The 27,227-nt window shown below is 41.4% G+C and overlaps 1 protein-coding gene across 1 annotated transcript in view; it reads right to left on the reverse strand.

Moving 5' to 3' along the window:
• The window catches only part of Cfap61 (cilia and flagella associated protein 61), a 319,254-nt gene that overhangs the window by 122,275 nt on the left and 169,752 nt on the right, over positions 1–27,227 (reverse strand). The window contains exon 18 of the mRNA XM_008841463.2: positions 13,511–13,638. Coding sequence (XP_008839685.1) covers positions 13,511–13,638 — 128 coding nt within the window. The remainder of the gene's footprint in view (positions 1–13,510; positions 13,639–27,227) is intronic.

Here is a 27,227-nt window from a genome sequence, read left to right on the forward strand (position 1 = left end):
AAGCGGGCGTCCAAAAAAAAAAAAGAGACCGGGGGTGTCCAGAAAAAAAAAAAAAAAAAAAAAAAAAAAAAAAAAAGACAAAATAACAAAAAAGACCAAAAAAAAACCAACAAACACAGGACTCATCCCCTGAGTACCTTGTGGGATCATGAAGAATATATCTTATACCTAGCACCCTAAACTCCAAAGAAGTACCAAAAAAACACACAAAAAGGTGATAAGCTAACCCCTATCCTTAAAAAAGGCTTAGTATCAACCAAAAAGGACTGCTTCTTTCCTCTGGTTCTGGGAAGCATTAGGAGACAAGAAAAATTGCTTTGGGAGGAGTGGGAGAGGTAATTCTAGCAAATGAGGAGGCTTTTATTTAATATTAATTACATTTAGATATTGGGACTGAATTAGGGAGCCCGGTTATGATCTGTGAACCAGGGAGTATTCCAGGTCGTTCTTTTCTGGTGGTTCAATGTCAAATCTTTCTGCATGGGAGAGAAGGTGCTGAACCTCTCTGTTTAACACGCTCCCCCTATTCCAACTCTTCCCATCCCTGGCCACTAGACCAGCCTCTGTATTGGTCCCTGGTGACCCCACTGTGATTCCAACATCACAACATGGCAAGATTTAACACACCCCTTGATTTCTACCTCAAGTGGCTACCTGCTTCCCCAGGCTCCATGGAAGGGGATGTGAGCATCTTTGTTACCATGTCGCTTTAACCCTGGACTGAACAAAGCAGTGGGGGGCACACACCCTTCAGTTCATGTGACAGAGACTCAAAGGCAGGACAGTCACAATCACCTACTCACTCATGGGGGACTGGCTCTGAGATCAGCAAGCAAGCATTGACTATTATTAGTCACTTAATTAGTGACAGGCCACAATGAAGGTTTCAGATGTTCTCAGATGAATGAACCTAAAGATAAAGTGTAATTAAGCTGATGATCCTAGGCTGGCTGCTGCAGTACCCAAAATTGGGCCGGATACTGAGTGGAATTGTGTAGCCTGATAACAGGGTTATGGTCACTTGGCCACAATCAGAGCTGTGAAAATATGCCAGACCAGCTTCCAAGCTATTTTTCTTTACGTCAGTTTGCACAACCAGTTTGCACAACCACAAACCTAGGCTTAATAATCAGAGGTGTTGTCCTTTGATAGGGTTATTTATTTATTTATTTACTTGAGACAGGGTCTCACTATGTAGCCCTGGCTGGCCTGGAGTTTGTTATGTAGTTGTCCAGGCTGGCCTCAGACTCACAGAGCTCTACCTGTCCCTGCTTTTGGAGTGCTGGGATTAAAGGTATGTGTCACCATGGCTGGCTTGGTCATTTTTTGAGCTAACTTTTCTTAGTATAGGAGGTGGGCTTTTTGGTGCCTATCAGCATCTCCTGTGAATCACAGTACATATTTGTCTAGTCACATAGAGTCTTAGTGACACCACCAAGAGCTACTTTCAGTCAGTACAATCCCATGGTTCACTTGCACATTTGTCTAGTGCCATCTCAGGCTCAAGAGTTTCTGTAGATCAGAATTGAAGTAGGAAGCATTTGAAAAGCATAGAGGAATAAGAACTATGCCACAGTTAGGAGAAAACATTGTAAGACACAGAAACATAGAGACATCCATATTGGAATGGAGTAAAATCATAACTACTTCAACTCACTGAATTTATGCCCAAGAGAGTGTAAAAAGGCATAATCAGAGGCAGTGGGAATACATCGGTTTGTACACTGTGTACCTAAGAGTGTGTGCCTCTAAGGAGCTTGCAGGTGACACCCATGGTTGTGACCGGGTTGTGAGTGGGAAGAGTTGAGAAACGTAAGCTTACAGACCTGGCTCCAGTTCTCCTCCCCTCTTTTTTGACATAGCATTTCCATGTTTCTTTGTAAAATTTATTTGGGAGTATCTTTGTGAAAAACCTGTAATATTCAAATTATTGCATCTGAGGAATTCAGCGGGGCTACACTAGGTGCACAGAGTGACCAATAAAAGTCTATTTACCAAGCAAATAGAAAATTCATATAATCCAGCATAACATAGCTATTCTGATAGTTTATAAAGTAGACTTAAATCACACTTAGTCAGAAGAAATAACAAAGGCTGCCTACATTAAGTTTGTGCAAAAGGAATTATGGTTTCAGACCATAAATTTTATTTTATTATTTTTTATCGAATTTTTGCAATTTTCATATAATATAATTTGATGGTATTTAGATTTTTAGATTCCCTCCCCTACCCACACCTCCCTACTGCTCTCTGCCCAATTTAATGTACTTTATCATATATATATGCATATATATATGACCTACAGAGTCTGATTTGTGTCCCAAATGTCTTCCAGTGTGGGTCTATCCACTAGATCTTGGTTAACTTACCAACAGTTCCAACCCTCTAAGAGCAACCATCAGTTGCCAAAAGTTCCTTAAGCTGGGTTGGGATTTTTTTTTATCCAATTCCCCATGTCTATGCTGGGATTTTATCTGGTTTGAGCTTGCATGGGACTTACGCATGCTGTCACCTTGCTGTGAGTTCATATGTGTATCTGACCCAGCTGTCAGACCATGAATTTTAAATCATTATAATTAGGCTCAAATACATCTTTATTAATCAAAGTAGAAACCATTTATCATCAACATGTTTTTGCCAACAAAAAATGTTTATTTTAATTTAATGAATGAATGAATGAGTGAATTTTTGTTGTTTTCTTGACAGGGTCCCCCTGAAACTCACTATGTGAATCAGGCTGGTCTCCATCTCACAGAGATCTGCCTGCCTCTGCCTCCCAAGGGCTGGGGTTAAAGGCCTGTACCACCACTCTTGGCAAAGTTGTTTATTCTGGTAGTGCAAAAATCCATGATTCTGGATTTGACAGTCTCTTGGAAAGCATTTTCTATATCCTGCTGGTTGTGGAAGTATTTTATCTGCAAAAAGAGGTCAAGATGCTTGAAGAAGTGATGGTTGGAGAAAGGACAGGTCAATATGGTGGATGAGGCAAAACTTTGTAGCCCAATTCATTCATCTTTTGAAGTGAGGGTTGTGTGACATGTGACTAGGCATTAATGTGAATTGGGCCCTTTCTGTTAACCAATGAGGCTGCAGGTCTTGGAGTTTTCAGTGCATCTCAGATTTGTTGAGTGGACTTCTCAGAGGTAATGGTTTCACCTGGATTCAGAAAGCTGGAGTCGACCAGACTACAGTAGGCCACCAAACAGTGACTGTTACCACTTTGGAGGACTTTCAGAAGTGCTTTGAAACTTCTTGGTCAAAGCACTGAGCTCTTATCTTCTTTGCAAAACTTCTTGAACCTCGACTGCACAGTACTCTAATTAGTGGTTCACATGTGTTGCTGATGTTGTGAATTGTCTCTACTGCTTTATGAGCCATTTTGAAGTTGAATAAAAAATTGTTCAAATTTGCTATTTGCCTAACATTTCCACCGTATAAAATAAATATGAAATAAATAGCAAGTAATGAGTTATTAGCAAAAAACAGTGAGAAATGTGCATGAAAGTGATATATGTCATGTTTATTTTACTTAATAATGTATTCCAATATCAAAAAGAAAATTCAAATAACACAAAACCTGTAATTACTTTTGCAACAGCTAATACTAACAAAGGGAACAATCCAAGAAGATATAACTTAGATGCAATAGTTCTCAATAAACAACTTGCAAACTGAATTCAAGAACACATTAAGATCATACACTATGACCAAGTTGGTTTCATTGCAGGATTACAAAGATAGTTCAACATGCAAAAACCAATAAATGTATGACAGCACACAAATACATTTAAGGACACAAGCCCCATGCTCATCATCAATAGATGACTTTGACAAAGTTCAACATTCTTTCATGATAAAAGCCCTAGAGAAACTAGGAATATACCTTATAACACGATCAAGGCTATATATGACAAACCTACAGCCACATTGTATTAAATGCAAAAAATATTTTTTCCTCCCAAATCAGGAGCAAGACACACTCTTCCCACTCTTATTCAATATAGTGCTTGAAGTCTTAGCTACAGCAAGACTAGAGAAAGAAACAAAAGCACTAGAAACAGAAGACAGAGTATCCCAACTGTCACATAACATGATCCTATGCTTGAAAGACCCTAAAGACTCCACCATAGGGAGCTAAAGAGATGATTCAGCAGTTAAGAGCACTGACTGTTCTTGCAGAGGACCCATGTTCGATTCCCAGAATGGGCATTGCATGACACGGGTACACTCACATTCTTGCAGGCGATAGACTCATACACATAAAATAAAAACAATAAATAATTTTAAAAGACTCTACCAGGGGCTCGAGAGATGGCTCAGCAGTTAAGAGCACTGACTGCTCTTGCAGAGGACCTGGATTCGATTCCCAGCACCCATATGGTAGCTACAAACCATCCTTAACTGCAGTTCCAGGGGACTCCAAAGCCCTCTTCTGACCCCCATGGCACTGCACAATATGGGTGCCCTCATATACATGCAGGCAATACATTCATACACATAAAAAAATAAAAATAATAAAAATTTTTAAAAAGATTCTATCATAAGGGGCTGGAGAGGTTGCTCAGTGGTTAACAGCACTGGCTGTTCTTACAGAAGACCCAGGTTTGACTCTCAGCACCCACATGGAGGCTAACAACCATCTGTAACTCCAGTTCCAGGGGATCTGAAATCCTCTTCCTTCTGTGGGCACTGCACAACATGGATGCACTTACATACTTGCAGGCAATACACACATACACATAAGATTAAAATTAAAACAAGAAATAAAATATAAAACTCTTAGATCTGATAAACACTTTCAGCAAATTAGCAAGATACAAACTCAACATGCAAAAATCAGTATCTTTCCTCTAAACTAGTAATACAACTTGCCAAGAAAGAAATCAAGAAAAAAACATGCCATGCACAATAACTTAAAAAACAACAACAAGGAATAAACCTAATCAAGGAGGTTAAAGACCTCCACAATGATAACTTTATTTTGTATTTTTTAATGTATATGAGTGTTTTGCCTGCATGTATATTAAAGTGCAACAGTGCATGCAATGCCTGCGGATGCCAGAGATAATGTTTGGCTCCCCTGGAATTGAAGTTACAGATGGTTGCCAACCACTTTGTGGGTGTTGGGAATGGAATCTGGGTCCTCTACAAGAAAAGCTGGTGCTCTTAACTGCTGAGCCATCTCTCCAGCCCCTGTATTCCTTTTTTATTTGTGCATGTGTTATATGTGCATGGTGTATGCATACATGTTGGGGGTGGTACATGTGCTCCAGGCCAGAGGAGATGTCCAGTGTTCTGTTCTGTCACGCTCTACCTTATTCCCCTGAGACATAGTCTCTCACTGAATCTAGAGCTAGGCTGATGGCAGCAAGCCCTAGTGAGCCTCCTGTTTTTGCGTCCTCTTTTCCCTAATTCCAGGGTTACAGGTGCATGAGACTATGCCTAGCTTTTTATGTGGGTTCTGAAGATCTGAATTCAGGTCCTCATGCTTAAACAGCAAGCACTCTTACCCACTGAGCCACCTCCCCATCCCCACAATGGAAATTTTGAAACCCTGAAGAGGGAAATCAAAGACACTAGAAGATGAAAAGCTTTCCCATGCTTACAACTTGCAGAATGAGTATTTTCAAAATGACTAACCTACTGAAAGTGACCTATAGATTCAACACAATATGCATGAAAATTCAAAATCACTCTTAACAGAGCTAGAAAAATATCCTAGATTTCAAAGCCTCCCCCCCAGCCCCCGGCCGCCAACTAGACGAGGAACTCCTAAGCCGAATGAGGACTGGGAGGATCACACCAGGTCTGAGCTGTGCCAGAGAGTGACAGCACGAGAAACACCATGATCCTGGTACAGAAAGAGACACAGTGAACAATAAAACAGAGCACCCAGAAATGTACACATGCTGTTAGAGCAGCCCAGTTTTGACAAAGGTGTCAAAATATATATACATTGAAGCAAAGATGGCTTCAACAATGGTGCTGGAGGCACTGGACATCCACATGGAAAAGAATGAAACTAGATCCATATGTTTCACTCTGTACAAACATATTAATTCAAAGTGGATCAAAGACCTTGAGGAAACATCTGAATCTCTGAAACTGCTAGAGAAAAACACAGGGGAAGCATATCAAGATGTAGGCAGAGGCAAGGACTTTTCCAAAAGGACTCCAACAGCTAAGGAAGTATACCAGGGGTTGACCAATGGATTGCAAGAGATCGAAAAACTTCTGCACAGCAAAGGAAGCAGCCTACAGAATGGAAGAAAAAAATTTTTCCAACTACACATCTGACAAGAGATTAATATTCATAATTTCTAAAGAACTCAAAACCCTGAATACTAAAAATAATATTATCAAAAGATGGGCAATTGGGGCTGGAAAGAGGGCTCAATGGTTGGGGGCATTGACTGAACTTGCAGAGGACCCAGGTTCAATTCCTAGCACCAACATGGCAGCTAACATCCTTCCATGACTCAGGTTCCAGGGGATCTGACACCTTCTTCTGGCCTCCATGGGCATTGCAGGACACAGGTACACTGACATACATGCAGGCAATACCCTCATACACATAAAAAAAGGATGGGCTAATTAATTGAACATACAGCTCTCAAAAGAAATAAACATCAGTGGCCAATAAATACTTGAAAAAAGGTTCCATGTCCTTAGCCATCAAAGAAGTGCAAACTAAACTACACGAGATTGCACCTTACCCAGACCAGAATGGCTATCATCAAGAATAGAAATGACAACAAATGGAGCTGGAGAGATGACTCAGTGCTTAAGAGCACTGGCTGCTCTTGCACTGGCTGCTCTTGCAGTTCCCAGCACCCACATGGTGGCTAATAATCATCATAATTCCAGGGGAATCCAACAACCTCTTCTGACCTCCATGGGCATTGCACAATACAGGTGAACTTACATACATGCAGGCCATACACTCATACACATAAAATAAAAATAATAAAGTATTAAAAAAAGAAATGACAACAAATGCTAGTGAGGATGTGGGAAAAGAGAAATTCTTACTTCCTGTAGATGGGAATGTAAGTTGATGCAGCCACTGTGGAAATCAGTACAGTGGTTTCTCAAAAACCCACAAACAGGGGGCTGGAGAGATGACTCAGTGGTTAAGAGCACTGGCTGCTCTTGCAGAGGATCCAGGTTTGAATTCCAGTATCCACATGGAGGCTAACAACCATCTATAACTCCAGTTCCAGGGGACCCAACTTCCTCTTCTGACTTCCTCAGGCATTGCACAACATGGGTGCACTTACACACATGCAGGTAAACACTCATACACATAAATTTTTTTTAATCTTAAAAAAAAACCCTACAAACAGAACTATCGTAGTTATACTACTGGGGATATATACCCAAAGGAATCTAAGTCAGCATAGCACAGAGATACTTGCACATGCTTGTTTATTGTCACATTATTTATAATAGCCATGATATGCAATAGCTTAGATTAGATGCCTATCCACAGCTGAATGGATAAAGAAAATGTGGTATACAGACATGATGAACTTTTGTTCAGTCATGAGAAAAATGAAATTAGGTCATTTGCAGGAAACTGGAAATAATTGTGCTAAGCAAAATAAGTCAGACTCAAAAAGACAAACACTACATTTTCTCTCATATGTAGAATATACACACACAGATACACACACACACACACACACACACACACACACACATACAAACACATCACAAATAGAGAGAGAGAGAGAGAGAGAGAGAGATGTATGACATGAAGGCAGAAGGGGACCTAGGAGGTGGGAGGAAGGGCTATAGAGGGAGAGTCAGGTGATGGTAATGAAATAAAATATCATCTTTCCGTCATATGGAATCTAGGTTATATACACAAACAGACATACATACACAAATATGTAATGAAGGCAGAAGGGAGACTATTTGGAAGGAGAAAAGGAACCAGGAGAGAGGGAATAGCAATGAGTGAGGGTAGTGGGGGGGATATAAAAAAGATGAAATGAAATAAATGTATGAAAGTGACATAATTGTGGGGTCGCTCCCTCTCCTCGTGGGTCCTTGGCCACCACTCCACGAGGACAAAGGGAGCAGAAGCGATGAGCGGGGTCAGGGCGGCCAGTGAGCACTGACGGAAGAAAGCCCTTCCGGGGAGGCAGGTTCAGTGATGCAAACAGCTCCAGACTCAGTGAAACAGCTCCAGATTCAGTGAAACAGCTCCGTTTATTTAGTGGGATGTTAGGGAAAATATAGTGTGGAGGCAGCAGCCCATGCTTCAGCTGATAGGTGCTCATAGTATGCTTTATTTACATGTGGCAGTAGGCTCCTATGACTATCGGGCAATGCCTGATTATCATATAGAAAAAAACTGGAGGTAGTTTCTACTCCAGGTAACTATGCCAAAGGTCATGTTCCAAATAAGGTCAGGCATCCCTGCTTGGCCGCACTTTCCAGGTAAGTCAGGAAGAGAGCAGGAGGGCCCCTGCTGAGAAGGGGAGTCCTTCCATATGGCGCCGAGCCCCTTAGAGGGACATGGAGGACTACAACCCTAACAGCAGTGTTCCCCAACACATAATGAAATCCATTATGTTGTATGCTAACTAAAAAAATTAACAAAACACACAAAATTTGACTTCGAACATTTTTTTCCGGAGGCAGTCTTACTGTATATTCCAGACCTGGAACTCTCTATGTAGCACTAGCTGGCCTTGAACTCCTGGAAGTCCTCCTGTCTCAGCCTGAGTGATGAGGCATGAGCCATATGGCCTGGTTTTTATTTTTTAATAAATGAAATTCTTGATAAGAAGATGCCTCTTGCTCCCTTGGGAGGCCTTTTAAGCTTTACCAAGAAGCCCTCAGTCTGGAACTGGAGTTGCCCTGATGAATGCCGCATGCTGACCTAGGAGCATACCTTCTGATCTGAGAACACAGAGTTCACTCTAACCTTGCCTGTGGTTGGTAGAGTACCTAGGGTGGCAGAACCTGAGGGTCCCAGGCTGTGACCCTCAGATGAGGATAGCACAGATGAGGACAGAGTGGCTCTCAGAGCCACATGCTTCAGGCCTGGTTGGCAGTAGAAGTGGGTTAATTATCAATGTTACTCTTTCCTTTTTTCTCAGTGGTTGGAGTTTTAAAGAGCTCTCACTATAAGCAGTGCTGACAGAATGTAACTTTAACATCCAGATGGTCAGTCAAGAACTTCCTGTCCCAAAGAGCCAGGACAGCCACAGGTGCACCATCCATCCATTCAAACTACAGCTTGAGAATAACGTGGGTCCATCACTTGGATGTCTTGAGCATTGTGAAGAATGCCCACGATTCACAGTAATACATCATCAGGTCTGTGGTTCCCCATTCGATCCACTGCCTGTACAGCATAAGAGCCAGCATTTCCTCCCTCACATGCCCCACTCCAAGCAGACTGCACTTTCCCAGATCTTCTAATGACTCTGATGGAGACCTTGGCAGGGCAGAGGCTGGAACGATGGCTAGGACACCCCGGCTGGTGGAGCCAGCACTGGCTCCTCCTTGGCTTTCTTCCCAGTTGCTTCCTATATATAGTGCCCTCAGGACTCAGGTACAGGAGACTTGGAAGAGGAAACAAATGAGCTGAACCTGGCATTTACCCTGCATGACCCTTCATCCACTCCCTCATGGGGCTCCTGGCAACTACAAAAATAGCTGATAGCAGGGCCTCTGGCTCCTCTACCCAGTGCTGAAGGAGTCACTAGGGCTAGGCCTAGGAGGGAGGCAGAGGACTGGGATGCTGGTGCATATCCCTAGAGAAACACCTGTCACATGCCAGCTGGCATTGGAGACCCTAGAGGCCATGTCCTAGGAAAGGCAAGATGCTGACTCAAGGTCCAACAACCAAAGACAAGAAGGTGTGTCCCCCTCGGGGCTGATGAGCTGGCTCAGCGGTGAAGAGTACTGGCTGCTTTTGCAGATGGCCCAGGTTCGAATCCCAGCACCCACATGGCAGCTACCAACTGTTCTAACTCCAGTTCCAGGGGATCTAACACCCTTTTCTGACCTCCACAGGCATTGCACAGGCATTGCACTTACATATATGCAGGCAATAAACTTGTACACATAAAATAAAAATAACTGTTTTTTAAAAGGCGTGTCCCCACAGATAAGACAGTGAATGGATCACAATTAAGGATCAGATAGATTTTAATTAGAAGGTGGAGGAAGGAGAATTCCAAGTTTGAGGCCAGGCTAGGCAACACAGTGAGGATACCCCTCTTAAATTATTTTTTAATCCCCTCCCCACCCCCAGCACTCTCCCTTGGTCTAGAGCATCTGGGTGCTGACTTTGAGCAAACCACTTCAGCTCTCTCATAGCACTGCAGCACTTGATCAAGGATGGTTGTATCAAGGGCACAGAGTTTATGCACAGTCTGCTTTGAAGGGGTGATGCGTGTGCTTTGTTGTTTCTTACATGGAAATAATAGAAGAGTGTCTGTTATGTCCCCAGATGGCAGGACTGCCAGGTCTGGAGGAAGAGGCGCCATGCTGGGCCTCACGTGGACAGTCCAGAAAGCACCTGCTGAGGCTGGTGATGCAGCTCAAGAGTTCAGGGATTCTTTTCTCCTAAATATTGCTTCCCAAAATGTGGATTTAATTCTTACTGGAAGGTAGTGTTTGGTGAAATTTCCTCAATTTCACTCCAGGCCAAATTATGTATAAAATTTAGTTCAAATGGCTGCTAAGCTGGTAACATAAAACATGCAATGTTTCTATGGTGATTGCTAATTTAAAATAATTAGAGAAAATAATGAGAAAACTATTTCCTCTCTTAAGGATTAGAGATCCGTAAGCCGATACCAGTCTCCTTTTAGTATACATAATCTCTATAATGAAGATAGAGAATCAAGAGTACTTTAAAATGCTTTCAAAAGGTCTCTCTGATTGGAGAATTTAATCAACCTAGTACTTATACTAGAACTTATATTTGCTTTTATTGAATCGAAGTCAATGTCATGAGAAGAAAATTACTTGTGTATATGTTAATGTAATAATTTTAAGCAGAATGTTGTATTATGACCAAATTAAGATTTAAGACCTGTTTATGATCATTTGAGTGCCCTAATTTCACAACTCCACCCTGCTAATTCATCATTCAGAAATGGCTGCATGAGGCTTGCTGTTGAAGGTCTTAGAGGCAGGAACACATCGGGACATGTGAGCGTCACAGTTCAGTGCAGCTTCCACAGGGAGATGAGTGCTCACGGTGCCTCTCATTATTTCATGCCCATAATGAAACGCTGCTGCAAGGCGGACACAGTGTTGATGCATGTGCACACAGTTACTAACTTAGTCACGACATGCTATTTATTTCTGGTTAGCTAAGGTTATGTTTTAGAGAATTGAACAAATTGACTAGAAAGTTAAAAAAAAAAAGATCAGTTCTTTTCTTTTTCTAGCTAATATACTACCAAATGAGCAAGTCGCTCTTTGGGTTACCTTATCTCCCTATCAGCCAGGCCTGAGTACTTTTCAGGGGTCCTTAGCTAATCCCCCAGAGGGCCCACTCATCCTCTGAGGCTGGTAACTCTGGCTTCCAGGGGAGACACAGAGAGCTGGATTTTCCCAGGTCCCTCTCACCTCTGAATCCCTAACATTTTCAGCAGTAGCCAAAGTTCATCATGCAATCCTGAACAAATGTTTTTTAAAAAATGGGCTTTTAGGGACTGGAGAGATGGCTCAGCGGTTAAGAATACTGGTTGTCCTTGCAGAAGACCTGGGTTTAAATCCCAGCACCCACATGGCAGTAACTTAAACAACTGTCCATAACTCAAGACCCAGGGGATTCTGACTTTGGCGGGCATTGCATGACACAGCAGCACTTACCTACATGCAGGCAATACACACATACACATAAAATAAAAATAATAAATTTTTAAAAATGGGCTTTTAAAATTCAAGCTTCTGAAGTCTCCCAAAGTCGGGGTCTAAAAAAACATCTGATATCTTTCAAAGAGTAAATGAGAAACAGTTAACAGGTATAGGGGTGCTGTTTACAGGAGGCATAACTCCTCATGGTCTAGAGCACAGTTAGACAACTACAGTTGCTAACTGGATATTTCAAATTAGCTAGTAGAAAGGACTTTGTTCCAAACACAAAGTAGTGACATATGTCTGAGTGGGAGATATGCTTGATCCATTATTACGTATTGTGTGCGTGTTTTGAAATATCACCATCTATTGACTAAATATGTACAACTATTATGTGTCAGCTAGAAAAGATGTCAATGAAGAAATTGCATCTGAGAGAAATCAGTACATCTAGAGCTCCACGTCAGGTTCTGGCAATGGCAGGACAGGAGCCCAAGTTCTTGGCCTCTAACCCAGGGCTCTCCCTGCTGCTGAAATTAACACATGGAGAGAGACTGGGGAATCTGGGAATCCTTAGGAATAACCTATCAGGAAAACAGGCTCTGAAGGGAAGCTGTTTTTGTGTGGGAGGGAATGAGAGAACAGCACGGGGAGCCACACAGGCCTGTCTTCCCTAAAGGGTTGTACCTAAAGTCTGACAGTAGCCAAAGCTACTGTACATGGGGCTTGAAGAGAAGGCCTGGCTGCCATGCCACTTCTGAATGCCTGTGAGGCACAGTCAACTAGTTCCCAGGACTGGCAGGAAAGGCTCTTGTGCCAAGTCTGACAACCTCAGTTCAATCCCTGGGATCTACATGGTAGAAGGAGAGAACCCATCCTACAAAGCTGTCATCTGATCTCCAGACATACACTGTGGTATGTACCCACCCATATACATACGTACACACAATCAATCAATGTAATAAAATGTTTGCTAGGACTGGTGGTACTTGCCTTTAATCCCAGCATTCAGGAGGCAGAGGCAGGCAGATCTCTGTGTTTAAGGCCAACCTGGTCTACATAGTGAGTTCTAGGCCAGTCAGGTTAACAGGGAAACCCTTTCTCTTAAACAACAACAGCAGAAATAACAACAACAAAAACTAGTTCCCAAACCCGCCTGAGGATACGGAGCAACCATTACAATTTCAGATTCACAGGCAAATTCCCTGGGAGTTCCTGATTCTGTCTGCCTGGTGTGGGTTCTAGGAATCTAAAACCTTAATTAATGTTGAAAGTGATTCTGATAATTGATCCCATGAGGGAAACACATATAGAAAAGACCCAGTCCACACTTTTTGGAAAGGGTCTGATGGTACCTATTTTATGCATTGTAAGTCACACAGTCTTTGCTGAACTACTCGAATTTGCCACCAAAGCATAAAAATTATCATAGGCAACACATAAAAATGATTGTGTCTGTGCTTCAATGAAGAGCTACGGACAGATCATTTGTCCTGGGGTTCATTGTTTGTGTCCCTGCTCCACACCTAGAATATTCCACTGCTTTATTCATCCAATGCAAACAAACTCAAAGTCTATTTTCTCAAGGGGGAAGAGGTCTCTTCAGGTACAGGAAAAGTAGTCTTATTATTTAAAAATAAATGGATAAACAGAGTGAAAAAAAAAAAAAACTCACCAAAACACTAATGTCTCGAGGAACGAAATTCCAACACTGGATGCACCAACCACAACAACTCTGGCATTGATGCTTACTTTAGGTTCTAACGTTAGTTTTCTGTTTGTATGATACAAGGCATAATCCAGCTGCAAGAAAGCAAAGAGAAAGTGGAACATTTTGTTGCCAAGCAAATCCAGTAATGAACATGCAATGGCCACAGTAAAGTAGACGTGATGGTGTTTATGAAATGAATGTAACAACATGGTAATATGCCTAATTCCCAGGCTGAGTCCCCAAAAATGCTTACTTTGGATGTTTCTATCCTATTGTTGAGAGATGATTAGAGTTGGCAAGGTAAATAATCCTATAAGACAACAGGTTATTCCCTGAGAATTATAGTTGTGCTCTCCTTATCTTCAAAGTTTCTCAAAACTTTTGAGTGCAAATTAAATTGTTAGATACTTGAAGTTAAAGATTTTCTCTTATGGACTTCTACATCCTTCACACATCTCCTGTCTTAAGTATAACAGTGCCTTGTAGACAGTAGGTCCTCAGTAATTTGTTGAATGATAAACATTGACTGAATGGCAAAAATGTGTTGAATGATAAGGGCTATTTCACCAGTCTTCCAGATACCTCAGTGTCATGGAGGACTCTCAGAAGCACAGACAGGAACTGTGATCCATTTAGCACTTGTGTTTGCAAAAGTGACCCAAATAAGTTGTGTGGTTGACTTACTTTCCTGTAGAGGCTGGACAATGACAAAGGGAAGTTTCACTAGAAGGTGGGTATATATTTGGGGTGTGTGATGATTCTTGAAAGACTGGTATACTACATGCTGAAAGGTATTAGTTCTATTTTAAATTAATTACTTCAACCTGTACTTTATTTGGTGACTGTGTCTGAAGAATTATAAGAATTATAGGTGACTTCCCATCTGAAACAATAGAGATAAGAAACCAGTGGAATGACATACCAATATTCTTAAATCAGTAGAAACTCATCCTCTAGTCAGAAACCTTCACCCCCTAGTAAGTCAAGCCCAGTTTCTATTTTCTTAAAATCTTGAGCTCCTAGGAGTTGGGAGACCAGAATACTGATGGGAAAATCCTGTTTTAAATGAATTCCCACCCATCCTTTAGTATTTTAGGCATCACAGCCTTAGGCTTTGCCATTTACCAGGTAACATCTAGGGTGGGGAGGACAAACCCCCACCTCTATAGCTCTGGACAGTCTGGCAAAAAGGAATCAGAAAAATGTCTTGTTCCAAATAATATATTAATAAGGATTTGAAATGACATTGGGACATGAGAGATAATTGGGGCTTATTCTTCTCATAGTAATGGTAGAAGTGCAAGGAAGGCAGATGAAAATAAATGGTGCTTCCTGTTTCTGGTCAAAGCAAGTCATATGCCAGAGCCCAACACTCACAAGGTGGGTATTTATACTCAACTGTAATGATAGAAACCTTAAAGACACACAGCACAGGGCACAGCGTTTGGTCAGAATGAGGGAGCTCACTGCCTTTCCTTCATCATTTGGGCTATTTATTTCTTTAATATGTAATTGAAAACTTCCTACATTGATAAACTTTTTAAATGAAAATAATTTTTAAAAGTGCACATTCTTCAAATGTCAGTTTTACAAGAATTTCCCAGGCCAGATCAATGAGGAATTAGGCAAGACATCTAGTTCACACTGATCCACGTGGTTGTTCCAGGGTTCCACACTGGGTCATGTAGATGCTCCAACCTACTGTGGTCAGCTTAGTTTCCAAAATAATCAGGCTGACAGCAAGTCCACTTTACCAGTCTTGAGTTTGGTGGAAGTTGTTATGATGGCTTCTAGTTGAAGGTCTAATTAACAGATTTAAAATGCAAGCATTGCAACATAGGTAAGAAGCCAAGCTTCCTTCCATTAGCAGGTCCACTCAGGTATTCTCCTCCACCATCGGAAGTGTAAACTAGCACTAGCGATGAAACATGGGCAGTAATGAAATTCCCTGGTAAAGAATTAGACCTCATTTATGAAAAAGCTCCAGTATCACAGAGACAAAGGCAGCCGGGAACAGAGCAGAATGGCCTTTGTTTCCCACACAATAGCGTTAACACCAACAGCTGCCAGGCCTCAGAAATCACCTTTCTAACTGCTAAATATGCAGAATGGCTTCAGGGTGTCAAGAGTTTGTGATCAGTACCAGGTAGGGTTGGTGTCTCAGGAGAGTGAGCCAGTATCACAATGATGCCCGATTATGTGCCCAGGTTTTAATTAAAAACACATCCATTGTCAGATAGGAGGAAGTCTTCTGAACTGAAGGAAAAAGCCATCTTATTTTAATTAGTAGATATAGTTTTCAAGTGTCTTGAATTTAGAGAGCCTAGAGGTCTCTTTAGTGGAATGAAGACTACTTCTTTTGCTTTCCACCAGGGCTTGTTTTGCTCATAAGCAGGAAGCAGATCAGAATATTTTCCTGGGGCTGAGGAGATGGTGGTTAAGGAACTGGCTGCTCTTGCAGAGAACGTAGGTTTGATTCTCAGTAACCACATGGCATTTAACAACTGTCTGAAACTCCAGTTCCAGGGGATCCAACACCCTCTTCTGACTTCTGTGGGCACTGCATGACACAGGTACACTTACAGGCATGCAGCTAATACACTCATACACACACAATAAAAATTTTTAGAAAGAATATTTTCTTCTTTTATGTTCCTTCAAACTACATGCTTTCCTGGGAAAAGAAAAGCAGGTTTGTCAGATAGGGTGGTGCACACCTGTAATTCCAGTACTTGGGAGGCTAAGGCAGGAGGATCATGAGTTCTAGGGGAGTCTGGGCTCCACAATAGTGAGACCTTTTCTCAAAACAAGCAAAAAAACAGATATGGAAGACCCTCTGGGCCATGCTGGATTGTCTTTTTCTTAGAATGAGAATCTATCAAAAACACCTCATAAATAGGCTATTATATATGGGGCCTGATTTCTTCAATAATAAGCTTTAAATGAAAGTCTTATTGATATTTATTTTATTATTTTGGTTTTGGATACGGTCTCATGTATCCCAGATTGGTTTCGAACTCATTATGTAGACAAATATGATGATGAACTTCTGATCCTCCCACCTCCACCTCCCAAGTGCTGGAATTTCAGATGTGTGCCCACCACACCCATTTTTAAGGTAGTGCTAGAGATAGATCCAGGTCTATGTGTACCTAGGCAAGCAGTCTACCAACTAAGCTACATCTCCAGCCCCTTGACTAATATTTTAAACAAAGAAACTGAATGTGCCTAGTAGTGGTAAATTATTTCAAAAATAAACAGAAGGACTCTAAGTTCTTTGCCTACATGATGGTATAGCTGAGAAGTCAGAAGTCAGAAACTTTTTTTAACATTAAATAACGATTTCTCATTTTTAAAAATATTTTATTATTTTTATTTTATGTATATGAGTGTATTGCCTGCATGTAAGTGAGTGCACCCATGTTGTTCAGTGCTGTGGAGGTCAGAAGAGGGTTTTGGAGTCCCCTGGAACTGGAGTTAAGGATGGTTCGTAGCCGCCATGTGGGTGCTGGGAATTGAACCCAGGTCCTCTGCAAGAAGTCAGTGTTCTTAACTGCTGAGCCATCTCTCCAGTCCCGATTTCTCATTTTTATTTCCCATATTCCTTATTTTATGGTGTGAGCACAGGTATCGCTAAGATAACTCTCAAGACGTTTTCTTTGGGGGGGTGGGAACAGTCTCTGTTTGGTGAGTTTCTGATTTTTTTTTTTTTTTTTCTTTTTGAGACAGGGTCTCCCTGGCCTGGAACTTGCTATGTAGGCCAGGCTGGCCTCAATCTCACAGAGATCCACCTGACTCTGCCTCCTGAGTGCTGGGATTAAAGGCATGTGTCACTGTGCCCAGCTCTGATTCTGTTTTTCTAATAGTACTAAGTTAACATCTTAGACAAAGGGATGACTTCCAACATTGACATGATCATGTACTCTAACAAGAAAGAATAAGCATAGATCATGATGTATGCACTGACCTTTTAAACTGAAATGTTCCTTAAAATTGATGCTGACTCTGATAATGAGTTTAAAATATAAACTTTAAATTCCATCCCTGACGTAGGAAAAGGAGTGATACTATGGGAGACCCTGTAGGAAATTCTTGAGCTGAACTTGGAGGCTGGGGAAGGGGAGAGAGGCAAAGGATCAGCAGGGGAACACAGTACAGGCCGGATGGGAGCTGAGAAGGGAGCTGAGAAATTAGGAAGATAAATGAGCAAGTGTTTTAAGTATTAATCTCTGTGGGGACCTAAAGGCCCCACCTTGCAGAGGTCCGAGAGGAAGTTACTGGGGCGCGGACTGACTTGTTTTAAAAGTCTGAAGGATACTTCCGCACTGCTGAGGAGTGCATGATCAGCTCGTGACCATCCTTAAGATACACCCTCAGGGGGAAGGGGGATTTCCAGATGTCTTTATAAGCTCTGTAACACCTGTAATAAATGAGTCCCTGCTTGAATAAGCTCCCAGTTATGCCTGAGTGTTCGCTTGAGTGTTCCTGGTACTGGGGGTGGCATGGGCTGGTGAAAGGCACGCTTACTTATCCCCAATTATCACTGTTGCTGGCTCGAACACCCCCCCCACCCCCACCCCACCCCACTCCCACAAATCTCTTTATCACTTCCTGTGAGTGCCTCTGAACAGGAGACTGGATGTGAGTGTGATGAGTCACTAGGAGGAATTTTTGGTTGATTAAAAAGATTGTGTGTGTGTGTGTGTGTGTGTGTGTGTGTGTGTATGTTTGTGTAGCCAATCTCAGGTGTGGTTCCTCTGGCACTGTCCCCCATTTTTTATTATTTATTTATTTATTGATTGATTGATTGTTTATCATTTAAGACAAGGATTCTCGCTGGCCTGGAACTCACCAAGTAGGTTAGGCTGGCTGGCCAGTGAGCCCCAGGGATCCCCCTGTTCCTGCCTGCCCAACACTGGGCTTGAAAATGCATACCACCATGTTTGGCTTTTAGGTTCTGGGGGTGGAACTCAGGTCCTTGGGTTTGCAAGGCAGGGACTTTACTGATGGAGATATCTCCCTAGATCTCATGAGCCCTCTTGTAGGGTGCTGACATAATTGTTCAAAAAATTGTTTTAGTTGGTTCTTTTTCCAGTTGCTTAAATGATTAAATCAACGACTTGGGCATCTTAGAAATACTTGGGATTAAATTTGATCTTTTTTTGACAGAACGATATTGATTTGCATACTTGGTTGAGTTTGTACTGTGATTCACATGCATTTATCAAGATACATTAGTACACAGTTCTGAGTTTAATGCGCATTTGTTACCTGTTCTCCGTCTATAAAATATTGGTCAAATATAACCTAGTCCCATTATTAGACCTGAATTTTGTTGTTGGTTAGTGTAGTTTCTTTTCTGCCCTTAGACTGAATTATAATGATGACAAAAGCATTATTGAAGTTTATTTTAAAAACAGATCTAGGGCATTCAAGATGGCCCAGCAAGTAAAAGCACTTGCTGCATAAGCTTCTTGACCTGAGTTTGATCCCTGGATCCCATATAAAGGTGGAAGAAGTGAACCAACTCCACAAAATTGTTCTGATCCCCACAGACCTGTTGTAGCACACATGCACCACCACCCCACATACTACATACATACATACACACACACACATGCACGCACATGCAGACACACATTCATGTAAGCATATTAAAAATAATAATAAATAAACAATTTTAAAAATAGATCCAAAATCAGAAGTTACTAACACCACAAACAGGCCAGTAAATCAGAAAGCAGTTAAAATAAATATAATGATCCCATATACAAATTTAAGATTCATACCAAACTGGTCCATGACAATCTATAGGATGTTTTTTTTTTTTTTTTTCAAAGAACATTTCTTTTAGGAATTATGACGAACCCCTGGGATCAGACTGTGTGTTAGTCTGGTGGCCAGGTTTGGCCTTGTTTTCTTAATTCTGGTATTGGCGAAGATCCTGAGCCTCTTTTCCTCAAATATTAGTTTCTTCAGGTGTAAAATGGAAATAAATTACACCCACCTCTGCCTTCCTCAGCAGGCAGACACAGGGACTATTCATTAAAAAATGACTACAAATACTTTGAGCTTTCCAGGCAAAGATGTTTCACAAGGTAAAATTGCACACCCTCTCTCCAATCTGCCATATGAAAGGCAAATCTTTGAAAAACACATTTTAAAAGGGCAAAACAATAAGCTCCATTTTCAGCTCACACCCATATCTATACATTTTTTCTTACAGAAAGCTTCCAAAGACTTCAAAGAGAGCTCTGTCCATGCAGGAAATGGAGGATGGAAAGATTCATACCCATTAGGAGTAAAATTTCTGAAATCCTTAATAAGCCTATTTTTGCTTTATACATGTAATTCCCCCCGCCCCGTGCTTCCCATTTCTCTGTTTTCTCTTTGAGAAATCCTGTTTTTACAAATTGAGTAAAACAAATGATGATGGATTGACAGTGCTACAAATGTCAGTGCAGGCTTCAAAGTTCAAAGTTCATGAATGGATCTCTCTGGAGCAAAGTATTGCAATATTTATCAAATAAATAAAAGATGGTGTGGTGTGGCCACTTAGAACCAACCACTTGAAATACCTTCCACAGATACAAAATGTAGTTTCACAAAGCTGCTGTTATAAAACTATTAAATAGTTTCAAAGGCAATCGAGACTAGAGTCATGCTTGGGTATTGGCTATTGCCTTAGTGTGCTAGAGAAAAAAAAGAGTTTCAAAGGCAGATATGAATGCCAACACCTTTGACTGGGGGAGTATGGGAAGTTTGTGGAGATAATGTTGTGATTTTGAGCCTTATTTTATGAAGGACTCTCTTAATTTTTCTCTTGGTTGGGGGGAGGGGGGAGCTCCAAGCAATTTTTTAGTTTGATATTTCAGAAAAATGCAAACTGTTCTGTCTACTGTATCTTCTGAGGGCAGTGCTGACTCAGGGACACTGTCTGGTTTCTTTCTTGACTCTTGAAAGAACATATGTAAAACTACAATTTGTGGACCAAGAATGGACCTCGGTTACTCCTGCCCACTAGCTAGTTCCCCATTCCTGTACCAGGCACACTCAGAGCACGCACTGAATGCCTAATAGAAGCAACTTAGGGGAAGAAGGATTTATTGTGGCTCATGGTTCAGGGATATAAGGTCTATCAGGGCAGGGAAGGCATGGTATAGGGAACAAATCACACTGTAGCAGCAGGAGCTTGAGGCAGCTGGTTACACTGCAGAAGACAGAGCTTGAACTAGAACCTAGCCAGATTATTATCCACGAGACCCAATCTGCAGTGACCTACTTCCCCCACTTAAGCCCGTCTCCTGAATGGTCCACAACTTCCCAAAACAGTACCACCAGCTGAGAACTACTTGTTCAAACACATGAGCCTGGGGAAGAACATTTCACATTCGATCCACAGCACTCATTACATGTTTATGAGGGAAGGAAGCACTTACTTTGCCTCTACAAAATATTGGAAACATTACCCAGGATGAGTTATTATGTCTTTAAAGAACTACCATGCTTTAATTCCTTTACAGTTTTGACATTATTCTAGCAAGGAGTAGGAGCTCAATAGATTTTTGTGGTATTCTCACAAATAGTATGAATCCCATGTGAAGAAAGAAGGTTTCTGCATCCATTACAGTTAGGCTATGCATCATATAATGTAAGAAGCTAAATAGCAACAGCTTATATAGGATGGAGAATAATTTCTCACTTATGCAAAGTAAAAATCTGAAAATATGTAGCTCAAGGCTCTATGGAGGCAGTGGCATAAACTGATCAGAGATTCAGGCTTGTGCCTGCACGACCTGCCCTCATACTACAAGACTTCTATCTATAAGTGTGGCCCAGGTGGCTGCTGGTGATCCAGACATTGTGTTATCATCCCAGGCAGCAGCAGAAGAGAAAAAGAAATCAGTCCTGTTAAGCACCTTTCCCAGAGTTCCCATTCCCACAACTTCTGTCTCTATGGCTACAACTTAGAGTCATGATTATGTCTAATGTAAATTATATTAGGAAATACAATTTTTAGTTGGGTGCACACTGCCTTGAATAGAACTGAGATAGTATTACTAAGGCAAAAGGAAAGCACAGTTATGACGGAGGGAAGGGTGGAGGGTGGGCAACTCTAGTCTTTACCAAAGCTCCTTAAGTTTCTGTAAACACACATACATATCTAGATTCCACAAAGAGAGAAAATATGCAGTATTTGTCTAAGTCTATGTTGCTTTGTTTAGCATGATGAGCTCCAGTTCAATTCTTTTCCCTGAAAATGACATAATTTCATTCCTCTTTGCACCTGAGTTAAGCTCCATTGTATACATCACATTCATATACCATTCCATCTGTGAATGAGCCTCTAGGCTGGTTCCATATTTGACTGTTGTGAACAGTATGCAATAAACATGGATGTTTAAGTATCCCTGTGGTATGTTGGCTTGGATTCCTTTGGATAGAGTCCCAGAATTATATAGCTGGATCATACAGTAGTTCTATTCTCAGATTTTTGAGGAATCTCCATATTGATTTCCATAGTGATGGCACCTGTTTGCATTCCTACTAACAGAGAATAAGAGTTCCTGTTTCCCTGTGTTCTCATTAGCCATTTGCTGTCATTTGTTTTCCTTATGATAGCCATTCTGATTAGGATGATGAAGTCTCAAAGCAGTTTTAATTTGCATTTTTCTGAAGGTTAAGGATCTTGAACATTTTTTCATATGCTTATTGACCATTTCTAGTTCTTTTAAGAGCTGCTTATTGAGGCTGGAGAGATGGCTCTGTGGTTGAGAGCACTGGCTGCTCTTGCAGCGGACCCAGGCTTGGTTCCCAGCACTCACATGGCAGCTCACAACTATCTATAACTCCAGTCAGGGGACCCAACACCATCTTCTAGCCTTGGAGGGCATTGTACGACATGAATGTACTTACATACACCCAGGCAATACACTCATAAAATAAAAATAATAAATAAGATATTTAAATATTTATATTAGAAAAAATGTCTTGCAAATTGGATGGAGTGACGTCACTAGATTTGCATGTTTTTTTCACGGGTTAGGGTTCTTGAGATCAGTATTGCATTAATGGCATCTTGACTATCACAGTCAGATAGGCAGTCATAGTGACACATTTAATTGTTCATGGATGTGCTAGATAGCTTTAGTGTCAACTTGACACACTTGGGTTGAGGGAGCCTCAATCAGGGAATTGCATCCATTGAACTGGCCTATGGCCATGTCTGTGGTGCATCTTCTTGACTGTTGTGTGATATGGGAGGGCCCAGCCCATTGTGGGTAGTGCCATCCCAGGCAGGTGGGCCTGTGTGTCATAAGAAAGCAGGCTGAGCAGGGGCCAGGGGAGCAAGTCAGTAAGAACTGATCCTCCATGGCCTGTGCTCCAGCTCCTACCTCCAGGTTCTTGCCCTAAATTCCTACCTTGGGCTCCCTGATGAACTGTGACCTGGGAGATGTAAAACAAATAAACCCTTTCCTCCCCAAGTTGGTAGTGGTCAGAGTATTTTGTCACAGCAATGAGGAGACAAACTAGGACAATGGATGATCCAGTCATCGCTGTTCATTGTCATCACTTCACAGGAGTCCTGTGTGCTGGGTAGACTGTTTTGAGCTTACTTGCTCCTGACGATGTCTTCAAAAGGGTTACAGCATGCTTTGGCATTGAAATAAACACTTATTATAGCCCTATAAAGGCCCAGAAACTGAGCAGCAGGATATAAATTTGTTATTAGTGAAGCAAATAGTACTCATTGGAGGATTGATAGTAATTCTCTGTTTCCTTGCAGTGCAACCATTGAGGCTTTTTAGGAGCAAATAAAAGATGATAGAGACTGGCAAGTAGATGACGCCATGTTATAGTTTGTTACTGAGAAACATGCAAAATATTTTCCTCTTCACCCAGAAATAATGCAATCGAAGAGAACATAAATTGCTTCCCCTCTCTGAATAGATGGGAAGAATTTCAAAGCAATGACTTACATGGCTGATTCATATGCTGTTCTGTACTTTCATTAAGACATTGTGTTACTGTTTAATTGGTCACATTTTTCTTTAATGATACATAAAATAAAGTTGTATCTTACAACTGATGATGTCTTGGATTTGATATGGTTAGGTGGGTAATTCACTTGTTTTTAATTAAATAGCATCTCTGAACAAGAAGCTCATGCAATCATTAAAAATATGATCAATTTTGTACTAGATACAAACACTAGCAAGGGCGACTCACTGTCGGCTTCATAGCCCTACATAAATTCGATGTATAGCAAATTAGCATGTGCATCAAGATAACCTGAGAGGCTCTATGCCTTTCCTCTCCCACCCTGAGCAGCATCAAGGTTGTAAAGATGTCCTCTAAGCCTCTGCAACCTTCTCATGGAATCCTGTCCAAGGAGTGTTAGATACTGGGAACTCCTGGGCTGTTTTCACTGGTGCAGGCCACAAACTGAAGAAATGGCTTCTCTAGAGGGAGCACACTGGGAAAGGCAGGAATGAGGTGAAATCTATGGCAGGGAAATGTTTCACAAAGTCAATTATCTGACTTATACCATCCAAAAATATAAACTATTGCTATGTTTAATATGCATCTTTTAAAATTAAAAAATTAGAAAACACTGTAATTTAAATTGTTTTTTTACATTTTCCCCTGTCTCTGTCTCTCTCACTCTCTGTTGGTGGGTGTGTATGTGTAGATGGGGTTTGAGTGAGTGTGGGTGTGTACCTGCCACTGTGCACATTTTGAGGTCCGAGGACAACTTTCAGGGGTCAATCAAATTCTTATACCTTGTGGGTTCCTGGAATTGAACTCAGGGCCTTGTCAGGTTCAGTGGGAAATACCTTTGCCCACTGAGAGATCTCACTTGCCCCCATATGCACCTCTTAAAAAAACCCCAAAACTCATTGATTTAGCATATAGCTACCTAATCATTCTCAAATTCATATTTCTTTGAAAGAACCACTTATATTAAGCATAAAATGAGAGTGCAGCCTCAGAGTTCGGAGACACTTCCAAAAGGGATGGAACACATTCTTCTTCTTAAATTGTGCTCTCCCCAAATGATGGCACTGTCATTTAGGTATCCATAAAGTCCATAAAGTTCATTAAAATCAGGGAAAAAAGAATCCATCCTGCCCCTGCGGACCTCATTTCCCTCCTCTTTATCTCACATAGAACACTCATGACCCCAGATGTGTGTAGTTTCTTCCGTATCAACCAACTCTCCATAACAGCCAGGTGCCCTACAATTTGGTTCAGTTCTGACAATATCTACTTGGGCTGAGACCCCTAGGTCTGCTCCTCAGTGCACCTCAGTTGTTAATCACAAGTCTAGGTGGTTACCCAAGCTTCTGACCAAATGGCTATAAACTGGCGATTCCTATGACCCCTTCCTCAGTGGTTCAGAGAACTCAGAGAAACAGTTTACTTACCAGGTCAGCAGTTTATTTTACAAGTATCATCTAGATACACTGGGCATGGAATAGAGACAGGATATGGAATTTCCACAGGCCTTCCAGATGTGCCACATTCCCAGCACTTTTCAAACACATTAGTAGAAACATTTAAGTAGGTTACAGCAAAGCACAGAAATCTCAGCTATAGGTTTCAGATGCTATCTGATGCCACTTTGCTTTCTGGTTGATGGAAGCTAGGACTTTGTCAAGCTAATATATCCCAAAAGGTTTTTCTCAGTTAGTCACAGGATGTTAGGTCCCATACAGAGGTGGGCAAGAAATAGTTAAAGATAGTCCAAGATAAATTATAATTAGGCTTTGGATCTGCAACATTCCAAACGTTGCATAATCATTAAAATTCTGATCAGTTAATCAGCCTTGCAGAAGGTTCAATTTGGAGATGCAGGGCTTTTTTGTTTGTTTTGTTCTGGGAACTTTCATTCACAAAGGAATTCTCACTAAGTGAGGACAAGTAAACAAGACACAGTACAGGTGGGAGGGGTCCTGTATCAAGAAGCATTGCTATAAAACAAATGAATTCAAAATGCAGAGGAGTAAAGAAACAAGCATTCATTTTGCTCTCCTGTCTCTGGGTCACCAGATCAGGCAGGTCATGCTCAGGAGGCAGTTCTGAACTTGCTAAAAAGTCCTGGAATCAGCAGGCCCAAGATGACAGGACGAGTCAAAGAAGGATTCCCAGAGAAAGTGACAGCTAAGCTTAAACGTGGTGGCACACATCTTTAATCCCAGCCCTTGGGAGGCAGAAGCAGGTGGATCTCTGTGAGTTCAAGGCCAGTCTGATCTACATAGTGAGTTCACAGGGAGACCCTGTCTCAAAAAGACAAAAAAAAAAAAATCAATAGGATATTTTCAGGTGGGCAGATGAATGAACTCACTGGACGAGAGGGCAAAGCCAGAGGAAGACTCAAACTCAAAAGTGCAGGTCAGTTAGTCTCTATGTACGGGTTTATAGCTGAGGTCTTGGAAGGAGAAGGCAGAATGGTTACACATGGCAATACAGGAAGTGGGCACAGAAGGAGACACAAAGCTAGGAAAAGGAATCCTGCAGAGGATGGGAGGGAGTGCTGATGGCCAGCTGTGTACGCACTGCCACCTCCCATTAGCCAATAACATTTGGCAAATCTCTGAACACAGTGAGATGAAAACTCCTATTCCCACAGGGAATAAGCCATTTGGTGCAAGTTGGGTGAGTGGCTCTGCCCTGCTGGGTTAGGCCTCTGGTTCATTTGCTAAGAAAATGACAGTCATGGAAAACAACTCATTACTCTGAGTGCTGTTTCTAGGTACAGTTTGTTCCAATCTTGCTCTCCCTCACCATTTCTTTACTTTTGCCCCTGGGTATGTTCAACACATACTTACATGTCCAGTGACTAACATATATGACTTTATTTTTAAGGTCTAATGTATGCCTTTCTGCACACTGCCCAATTTTTCAATTAGTTTCAGTATTTCTGTTGACATAAATTGTATCTCTGATTTCGTCTGAAGAAATTAGACATAACTTTCATCCCATTGTAAACATGGTTTTATATTCTCTTTCACATGACTTTTAAATTCTGCACACCAAAAGGCTCACTCAGGCTACTGTAAAAGCAATGTACAATGGGTGTTTTGAAAGAATAAGCCGTTCTGAAAATTCCTACGGGGTACACTAAAGCTCCAAAGTTCAAAGGAATTTGGTCAGAATCAATGGAATTGCCTCTTGGTTCAAGTGAAGGACTTGGAGGGAGGAAGAAAACAAATCCACCTTCCTTTTAAAGTGAAATGAAAAAAGAGGTTGGCAGACAAGCTAAGCAGAGACATCAACAGGGAGGAAGCCAGTACAACGAATGGGAGGGGCCCTCAAGGGATAAAAGTTAGAGATGCATCTTAATAGAAGATACCAGGCTGATTTCAGTTGTTCTGATATTTCACATCAGATCAGAGAAGACAAGGGTCTTAGTCCTGCTGTTGATTCTTATAAAATGAGGTGCCTACAATGGGAAACAAATTGGTAGAAAAAATGACCACCCGTTTCCTTCTCATTCTTTGAATCAGCTCCTGATGATTTTGACTATACATAAAGCTCACTGATTCATGCTGGCAGTAGACACTGTCCCTGAAGTTATGAAAACAAAAACAGTGATAGCAAAATCATATTATAATTACCACATGAAGCTCTGCAGTGCTTAACCTTCTGATGGGAGCTGGGCCGCTGCCTGTGAGGG

This window comes from Nannospalax galili, unplaced genomic scaffold (genome assembly GCF_000622305.1).
Source record: "Nannospalax galili isolate Female #2095 unplaced genomic scaffold, S.galili_v1.0 scaffold510, whole genome shotgun sequence".
Taxonomy (NCBI): domain Eukaryota; kingdom Metazoa; phylum Chordata; class Mammalia; order Rodentia; family Spalacidae; genus Nannospalax; species Nannospalax galili.